This window comes from Mercenaria mercenaria, chromosome 7 (assembly GCF_021730395.1).
Source record: "Mercenaria mercenaria strain notata chromosome 7, MADL_Memer_1, whole genome shotgun sequence".
Taxonomy (NCBI): domain Eukaryota; kingdom Metazoa; phylum Mollusca; class Bivalvia; order Venerida; family Veneridae; genus Mercenaria; species Mercenaria mercenaria.
In genome coordinates this window covers 1,383,139-1,394,074 of record NC_069367.1, presented here as the reverse complement: position 1 = coordinate 1,394,074, position 10,936 = coordinate 1,383,139, and the positions used below count along the sequence as shown (strand labels likewise).

Here is a 10,936-nt window from a genome sequence, read left to right as displayed (position 1 = left end):
GAAGAAATCATTCAGTTAGTTCCAATAATAAACATACGACCGGTCCTTTTCGAACAGCGCGGTTTATCACTGACATGTGTTTTGTGTATAATTCATTTAAAAATCGAATATTGATACTTCTTTTTATTTATTTATTACTTTTTATTTTGTTAAAAGAAATACGAAATATGAAGAAATAATTGAATAGTTTCTAATAATACACATGTGGCATGTCTCTTCCGATCATGTCCTTTCCAACCAGCGCGGTTTGTGCCACTTTTATTTTGTCTATGATTTATTTAAAAATCGAAAATTGCTATTTTATAATTCATAATTTATTTTCTTTTTTTCTTTGTCAAATGAAATATGAAAAAACAATGAAATGATTTCAAATAATAAACATGTGGTATGCCCTTTCCGGTCATGGTCTTTTCGATCAGCGCGGTTGATGTCATGACCAATATTTTGTATATAATTCATTTATAAATCGAATATTGATATTTTTTTATCTTAATTTTTTTTCTTTTTCATTTGTTAAATGAAATGCGAAGAAACAAATAAACAGTTTCCAATAATCAACATTCCGGTATCTAGTCATAGCGACGTAAGCGTACAGAATTTCCGTAAACTAAGATCCTAAAGTTATAATCTCGTATATTTATACAGAATAAACTTTTAATAAAATTCTCCAATTTTTCATTCATGTTTAATCTGATTGAGCATGGTTCTATAACTTACAAAAAAGATACAAGTGTTTATATAAGAGAATAATATTTATTTTTAAAAAAGGACAAGTGCATTTCGGTCATGGTAATTTCCCGCGCGGTCGCCGAATTTCAATCTTTGATGAAATCGTTTTGCGTTAAAGCATTCTATTTTCCTTTTGTAAATTTATTATTTATATTATACACGAATGATTTCTGCAATAAACCCTACAGAAATACCATTTATTAATAAAATATGGGTGTATTTCGGTTATGGAAATTTCCCACGCGGTCGCCGATCTTTAATCTCGTATAAAGTCATTTTGCGTGAACGTATTTCATTTTCGTTTCGTATCTTAATTATTTATGATATGTATGATTGAAACATTTCAACTTTAACTTAAAAAATACAGGTGTATTCCGGTTATGGAAAGTGTATTCCGGTGTATTCCGGTTTTTAGGTGGATTCCGGTTTAAAGGCCTAGATTCACTACTATATAAGTGTCCCCGCCCAAATCCAATATACAGCTCCCATCTTATCTGCTGCTTATCAGTGATTATGTAACAGTAACTGATTAGAGGGCAATTAGCACAGCAGGGACCCCTAGACCATGAAGATGTGTGCAGTGGAGTTGAAAGAAATTAATTTTTCTTCAGTGAATGTGGAATGATAATAATATTAATTATTATTTTGATATTATATAGATGATAATAACTATTACTTTAATTTATAATAATGATAATAATAATAATAATAAAAATAATAATAATAATAATTATTATTATTATTATATTACATAAAGGATGATTAAAGACACAGTAATAATATTGAAAATAATAATGATAATAAAACACAAGTATAGTGAAAACTTCATGAGTTCTTTGTGCTGACAAACAATATTTTTCTAATTGGAAACTCGGTTTCTTGTATTCATGTAATCAACATTATTTGAACTTCAAATTATTGTGTTCCATCTATACTGAATTTTCATTTTCAGTATGTTGCCAAAAATGACTTTTTTCATGCTTTGCTTTGTAACTTTGAAATGCACATACTGTTTTCAATTTTTAGACAAATGTTATTTACAGTATTCTGCAAGCTTTATATGAGTGAAAGTCACATTTTTCTGAAATATCACAATTCTCCAGACAAACTTTGAAAAAATAAAAACTTGGATATTTCTTTAAGTAAGTTTAAATTATCATTATTTCATTATTGTGAAAATAAGTTTCTGATTATCTTATTATTGTGTTTGATCAACAAATATTTTTCTTTACACAGAAATGAAAAAAAAAACTAGTATAACTTTAAAAGTTATCAATTATATCAATTTAAAATAAATTACATTGTTTCCCCTTCTCACTAATTGATAGACTTGTAAGGTAGACTTACTCTCCAATAAACATTGACCCTTGTTTATTGGAACCATACTGTGATGGTCATTAGCCCCCAACTGTGCTGGTGAAGACGGAAATCCCTTGGCCCACTGCCAAAATCTAGGCCTTTAATGTGTGACCGCAAGTATCCGTTCTTGAGTAATCCATAAAAGAAGTCCCCAAGGGTCCTCTGTCAAAAATGGTTAAATCACTGTTTTACTACCAAACACTAATAATGCGTATATCCTCCACGCTGAATGTGACACTCTGCTTGATACTGCTGATTAACTCATTCTACCCGCGCGACGCATTAATGCGTCGGCCGATTTTTATCTGTATACCGCGCGCCCATATCGAACTTTCTGTACTAAACGCGACCGCTAGTAAGCCTTGCTGAAAAAATCGATAATCTTGTAACTTTGATCGTTATCTTCCGTACATTTACGTCCATCTCCGAAATTTAGCGGGGGTCCGTAAACCATGTTTTCAATAAAATCGATATTTATTGCCTTAAGCTACATCTAATTAATGGCTTAATGGACACTTGTTTACTGGTGGTAGAAAAACATCTGTAAATATGTAGGCAAAAAGATCAATTCAATGGACTTTTATATCTCAAAAGACCAGAAAATGTAACACTCAGAGTCCAAGTAATGGAATAGTTTTTATTCAAACAGTTTTATTTTGCCGTAGCTCTAACTTCTTGATGAAAAAACAAGGATCTGCCATAATTAGATCTGAAAGTAAGTTTATGCGATCTCAGTTTGTTACCAGATATTATCAAATCTATTAGAAGAAAACATATTTACTTACAAATGAATGTCTCCTTTTCACATTGTTATTACTTATATAACATACTGTAAAATCATATGATTTTGTGGAGATGAAATTTCGTGGTTTCAGCTAGAAAGACTTCATATGGGGGATCTGTTTTTCAATATTTCATGGATAACGTGTTAAGATAAAATGAACGAGAAATTCGCTCATTTGTTTGTTGAGATTAAAGTTTGTTTATTGACTCGACCACAGAATGCACGAAAATTAGTCCCCCACAAAAATTAATAATATTACCGTACTAGACGCATAAAACTTTTGTATATTAAGATGTATTGAAATGTTAAATATTCCCAAAAATATTGGACAGTCATACATGTACAGTCATTAATGGTGTAAACTATTTGTAAATATGAATCATAAACTACACAAAAAGTGCAATATTTAGCTTTTAACATATTAAACATTATGCAGAATATAAGGTATGTATTCATTTTGTCCCAGTAATGTAGATGTTCATATTTCTTCATTTGTAATAACAGGTTTTGAGAGATAATGAAAATGTGTGTGGTGTAAATATGCCAAGCTGAAATCATAAGCTTCTACTTTAATACATTAATCAAATATCACTGCCATATTTGTTCAAGTAAACCTTAATTGTTTAGGTATTTCTTATATTTAGTTTCACATATTAATGTATAACATTTTTGTATGATAATAAAAATGATAACTAAATATTTCATACTTTAAGCCCACAGGCTAAAGTTCTACCTGACTTTTAGTCATCAATGTCTTTAACTAGGAGAAATCATTTTTCTCCATTTTTTGTGTTGCTTAAAAAGACTCCGACATAGAGATCATATACTGGCAAAATTTCTGAAAATATTCAGCAGATTGTATTTATCATAAATATTCAAATAGAAAGATTTCATTCTTCTTTTTACTTTTAAAGTTTACTTATAGAAAATTGATAAAATATCAGTCAGGACCTTGAAACATTTTAGATACATGTGAGTGTTGATAAGGTATCTGTAAACAAGTCTTAATTACTTTATGCTTGAGTTTAATATGAAACAGGAAAGTAGTTTTATTGAATTAAATGACATGCATAGACAAATTCACAATGTCAGTATTTCTTATATCTCTCTTATAATGTTTTGAAGTACTGAAGTGCTTCAGCCCATTCTACATTCAACACAATTTTTTTTAGCTCATATGTCACAAAGTGACAAGGTGAGCTTTTGTGTACAAATCATAAAACAGTGCTTAGCGAAAACAATACAAATGATAACAATGTACAACACAGAAACAGTACAAATGATTATACAGTACTTCACTGAAACATAATTTACAAGTGGTAATACAGTACAAAACGGAAACAGTACAAATGATTATACAATACTAAGCAGAAATAGTACAGATGTCAATACAGTACTTAGTGGAAACAGTACAAATGATTATAAAGTACTAAGCGGAAACACAAGAAATTATACGGTTCTTCATGGAAACAGTACAGATGATAATACAGTGTTGTGCAGTGAAAAATCAGAAAAGTCGGTAAAAAATCAGATAGCACAAAAATGTATATCTTTTAACATAGAAACTGCAATAAGGATAAATTATTCAATAAGTTTATGTTGCTAAAATTTTAAATAACGAAAATTCTTTTTATGTTTTCATGACACTTGTCAAAACTTTATTTTTGTCTCAACTTTGACACATCTATGCACTTTAATCTTTGATAGTCCAGAATGTGCTAAAAGGCTTCTAAGTCTGTTTGTGATAGGGTCATTGTGACTGACTTGATAATTTAAATGTTAAGACTTCCTGACTGATAAGGTGTTGATTGCTGTCAAAACTTCTTAATATTTCAAATACTTGTAATTTTATTATTACCCTGTATGCTTTCTTGAATTTGATTGGTTTATAATGTTAATTGCACTTACAATAAGGATCTTTTCAATTGGTCAGTTACGATATGCTGAGAAAAATATATTTTGAAGACAGCAAGTTTGAGAGAATAACTTTTGATTTCCAAGTAGAAACATCGTGGTTTTCCACTAGAACATATGATATTTTAATATTTAAAGCTTTTTACTAATTGTTATATTCTACGGATATCCGTGTGAAAACTGTTAATTGTGACTTTAAACTGTGTGGTTTTCCACTGAAGAAAAATAAAGAAGATAATCTGGAACTGTATTTTATTATTTGGACATAATAAGTAGTGCCATAGTATCTATAACATTCCAGCAAAATTTGGGCATTACACGTCCTTAGCAGAAACATTACAAATGATTATAAGTACTTTACGGAAACAGTACAAATGATAATACAGTACTTAGCAGAAAAAGTACAGATGCTAATTCAGTACTTAACGGAGACAGTACAGCTGATAATACAGTACTTTGCTGAAACAGCACAGGTGATGATACAGTATTTAACGGAAACTGTAAAAATGATAATACAGAACTTAGCAGAAACAGTACAGATGATAATATAGTCCTTAGCCCAAACAGTACAAATGATAATTCAGTTCTTAGCAGAAACAGAACAAATGATAATACAGAATATTGCGAAAACAGTACATATGATAACCCAGTACTTCGCAGGAACAGTGCAAAATATAGTTCTTAGATGAACAGTACAAATGAAAACACAGTTCCTCGCAGGAACAATACAAAAGATTATACAGTACTTCGCATAAACAATGAAAAATACAGTTCTTTGCAAAAACAGTACAAATACAAGTAATACAATATTTCGCCTAGCTAGTACAAAATTGGTGGAAACAGTACAAATGATGATACAGTACTTTGATGAAACAGTACAAGTGATAATACGGTACTTAGCGCATGATATATAGATATAAAATGCAAAATCACCTGCATACCTCTATCATGTAATCTGTTTTTTTTTACCAATGTTCCATATTTTCATTTTCTAGTGTTATTCGATACTTTCATATTTGAGATAATACTTTCATATTTGAGATATACATAGTATATTGGCAGTTCTGCAGTGTCTTAGTAGAACGTATTTGTGCTCGTATAACATGTATAGTTTCTTTTACAAACAACATTATCATTGCTGAAGTCATTTCATACATACATGATAGCCTTTTTTACTATTGGCATCCTTTAATGACAATTTATGGATACACATGCTGTTCTCGTAACAAATACTCGAACATAAAATAGATATGGCTCATTTTGATTTAATTTGTAATTTTGAAAGTCTTTAAACTTGTTCGATCTACAGCGGAATTTGAAACAACAAGTACTGATTTATCCTTTGAAACACAGACACTGTGTGGATATTTCATATCTAACTTGTACGATGATAGGACACGACCTGTTTGAGAGATCTGTACAATGGAATTTGTATTTTCACTGCAAACCAGGATACAGTCGGATGGACCTACTGCTACACCACGTGGTGCCTTGGTCTGATCATCCTTGACAACAACTCTGGTGTTGCTCTTGATGTCATATATGTAGACAGTATGCTCGTTTTTATCAGTGAGAACCACTTTGTCACTGTTCCTTATATATGTACTTGTACTAGTACCTATGGGATATTTCTTGTTCGGAAAGTTGATACTGAAATCTTTCTCTTCTCCTGACAGAGACACAATACGAACAGGTCTTGTATCATCGTAAGTTCCAACAATAAAGTTTCTCTCATCTTTCATACATATAGAGGCATACTCTGTCTTAACTTTACATGTCCTGATCAAAGTTATCTCGTTAGATTTACTGACACGTAGAAAGTCTATCTTGTATTCATTGGCACTTGTTATCGCCACTTCCTCCTCAGATACAGCAACAACACTCTGTGGTATATACGATAACTGATATGATCCTACTTTCTCAAGCTTCTCATTGTAAATCAAACATTTCTTGTTTTTATTATCCACGGCAACTAGTCTACCATCCGGCAGGAAATCCAGTCCTGAGTATAACGGTTCCTTGACATCATCTCCAGTCTGCTTCAGATCAATGGAAGTAATCTTCGTTAACTTAACAATCGGATCTACAGGTCTTATAGATTTCACATCTTCCGGTTCGCAGTATTTTAATGTCAACTGTCCCGGAACGTAATAAGAAATCTGAAATGGGGGCAATTTTATAGTGTCATCAAAATCAAATGAAACGGTCACAGTCTCTAACCTTTGACATTCCTTGTCAACGTTGCTGCTAAATTCATCGACTTGCTTCTTCATTCTATGTTCCAATATAAACTGTTGTGATGGCGTCCCGTTCTTATGAACGTTATCAATTGTTTCAAGAGATTTCGTTGCATCAGCAACGAGTTTCTCTCTGTCTGATTGTTTCCTTGTTAGTTTATTGAGTGTTTCTGTCTTAAAAGATTCAGCATCCTTAGCAACGGAAACTTCCAAATCGTCAAACATTTTCATAACATCATCACGCATTCGCCTAATTGTTAAAGACACTTTTTTTACATCTTGATCCAATTGCTCTTTTGATGACTTGGCGTGTTTAACGATCTTTTCAGCCTTCTCTTTTACTTCTTGCAACTTGACTTTTAATTTGGAATTTGCTAATGCAGACTTTCCGGCAATCTTCTGAATTTCTACGACACTGTGACATTTCCGGTGATCTACAATAGCACAGGTACTGCAGCAAAGCTGATTCTCATCTTCACAGAAGAATTTTAAAACTTTCTGATGCTGAGGACATTGATCTAGTCCCTTCATATCAAACGAGACTGGTTTTGCTTTCAATTCTTTTGCGTTCACTAATTTGTGATTTTTCATGAAAGAATACGTTTTGTGTATGTTTGAACAATCCATGCACTGAAATTCATCACAAATGGAGCAAAACACATCAGCTACTGTTTGTTTATCCTTACTGGAGCATGGTTGACATAATATCTGCTCTGTTCGTCCAGGAACTGCATCATCGGAACTGTTATTTTCCATATTTCCACTCCCCAATTCCGCCATTTTGAATCGTAAAATTATAAAATTCTGTTTAACAAACGCTATTTCAACTATACGTTTAAACCTGTCTAGTTATACATTGAGATAAACCCTCTTTTATCAGTAAATGGAATGAGGAAGTAAATTGCGTTTGAAATACATGATAATACGTACAGGTTTTGTAAACATACATTTCTTTTAGATAATTATTGATAATATATATAAGATATAAAGAAAACGTTATGAAAATAACTTGAAACTGCTTCGATGACATATTTTGTTGCCTACATTAAGATTTTAATATGGGAGCGCCTTTAATTGGCATTGGTTTCGAGTTACTTTATCCTTAACGCTGTTGTTTCCAAACCGTCATGCAAAAATTGGAGAATTCTTTAATTCGAGAAGTTTGGTGGCCGTCGGCTCCTGACATTTATGTATGCACATTTGATCTATTCCTCGCAGTTAAAAGCTGGAACATCGTTATTTATATATAAATATAGAATGAGACGCGAAAGTATTGTATGACACTTTCATCACGTGGGCAGTAAACAAGCCGCGCCATGAGAAAACCAACATATTCGCTTTGCGACCAGCATCGATCCAGACCAGACTGCGCGTCTGGTCAGGATACATGCTGTTCGCTAATGGTTTCTCTAATTACAATAGGCTTTGAAATCGAACAGCATGGATCCTGATCCGCGCAGGCTGATGTTGGTTTTCACATGGCACGGCTAATACACTTTGCACGCGTTTATTTTGCTTCTAAGAATAGAGCGGATAAGTATCTATAGGTATCGCAAACTACTGTGTCGTTTTTTATTAAAAAACAACAACAACAATAAGTAGCACTCTCGATTAAAGCGAAGATATAGTTATATACGCTGGATATCAATAGATGGCTTGACGGCGCTGTAGGTTGAGTGGATGGATATGTATCCATTTTATAGCGATAGTTTTGACAGTTCGAACCTTGCATTCGACCGACATTTTGTTGCATGACATACTTTGTGGAAAAATTGTGTTTCCCTGGTTCCGAATTCATTCTTTTGTTTCCTATTTTCGTATAAAATCGGTAGTATCCTTAACTAAGTCGATACTGAAATCATGACCGGACAATGCTTTTATTAAATTGAAATGTAGGCTTGTAAATTTATTAAAACTAACCCGTACAGGTTAAAATATCACAGGAAAGCTTGAAAAACATAAAACCATATTAAAGGCGAAGTGTATATGTATAACGTGTCAATAGTGATATACCGCTGGATCAACAAGAAATCACGGACTGCATCGTAAAATTTTTACGTATTGTCTGCAAGTATTGGCCTGGCACTCATTAATCTTCGCCAATGATTTCGGGGATTTTCGTTAGTTTACGCACAATTTCTATCCTTAAATTATCTATACATGTTTTACTGAAATAACCTATATCAAAATAAAAAAAAACAAAAAAAAAAAAAAAAACAATGACACGATGACGTGGTGGTAAGGTGTCTGACTCCCATGTATGCTACCACGAGTTCAAAAACATCTCGGACCACTTTCTTTAAAAGTTTTACTGTAATTCTATATTATCGATATTGCTTTAACATTAATTCTTACAATATTAACATAACAAATTTCACGAATTCTATCTGTTATTTGTAGTATTGATTTTCTTGAAACGTTGTTGACAAGTGCATTTTCTTTTTTATGAGAAACTTGTACATAATTATTTTTTATTCATTTTGTTCCACAACGGTTAGCTAGACTACACGTGTATTTCTTTCAAGAAATTGACCATAAAGTTTAATAGTTTAATCAGGTATGTGTGGCATTTTTTTCACTTGTAAAATTTGAAGATAAAATTTGAAAAAAAAAAATAGGTCAGATGCAGTACTCGAACAATCTACACCGAGATTGGCAGGTTATCGCAGCTACTGGCACATGCGATATAAGCTAAATTATAGAGTAGTTTATCATGCAACTACTATGCAAACTGCAAAGTGCCAGCCTGATATCACTTACCTGCTATTTTGTTTTGATATCAGGTCATTGAACTGATACCAAAATTAAGCACCTCCCATATTGATGGACTAATTTTTACCTCAGTTTCCTTCCACATCAAATTTTACGACAGAATCCAGTTTTGATGTTGCATAACTTTTTTTAAAAACAAATTCTGTAATCTCAACTCAACTCCTTAAACATGTTTGTCTCCACATATATCACACAGACAATATCACTTAATGATGTCACTGTGGAACGTTTGTCGTGACATCACAATGTTTATATGCCTTAGATCAATTTTGGAAAGGTTTACAATACACTTGACAACTTACTTGTTTTTGATTTATGCAAATAAGGAAAAAAAAAACCAAAATCTGACACGTTGTCTTATTTTACTGAAAATGCCATAAAACCTTAGAAACTGTTGATATCAAGCTAAAACCTGTAATAAGATGACATTGGTAAACATTACAATATGGCCAGATGAGGATGGAAATACTTTGAATAGAATTTGATACAAAATGACAAACTTATTGCAATTTTATTGCAAATAAGGATAAACCCTCAAAATATCACATTTTCACTGTTTTGGGTGTATTTTTTCAAAAACTGCATATTTGTGACCTAAAGATTGCCAATTTCTGGCAATTAGAGGTAAAAATGAACATATTTAACAGTTTAAATATGTAATTTGTATGCAGATCAGAGTAGAAAATGAAAAATCGGGGCAAAACAAGGCTACATTTAGGGTCACTCCTTGAAAATTATGTCGCGACAGCTATTTTTGGCAAAATCTGACACGTTGTCTTATGTAACTAAAAATGCCATAAAACCTTAGAAACTGTTGATATCAAGCTAAAACCTTGTATTGTTTTCAAGCATTTAGGTTGCTTGTACATTTCAAATGAAACTGGCACAATATCAGAGAAAAAAGTTTTTCTTATAGCCATACAGATACTAAATAGGAAAATGGCGCGAAAAAAATGGTAGTCGCATAATGGCAGATACAAATAGTCCTCAGTTTGCTTGTTTTTTGCTCTGTAGAGCTGTTTTCCTTATTTTCTTTGCATTTTTCCCCAAAATCTTATGACAGATCTATGCTTGACAAATTGATAAGATATTCATAATGAAATAAAAACATGACAGAATTTTTCATTGAAACTTAAATCAT

The 10,936-nt window shown here is 32.1% G+C and overlaps 1 protein-coding gene across 1 annotated transcript; it reads right to left on the bottom strand.

Annotated features, from left to right (window-relative positions):
• Positions 1-6,051: 6,051 nt before the first annotated feature.
• On the bottom strand, positions 6,052-7,803 carry LOC123556130 (uncharacterized). The gene has a single exon (XM_053548905.1). The coding sequence runs from the start codon at positions 7,801-7,803 to the stop codon at positions 6,052-6,054; it is 1,752 nt and encodes a 583-aa protein (XP_053404880.1).
• Between the last annotated feature and the right edge of the window lie 3,133 nt (positions 7,804-10,936).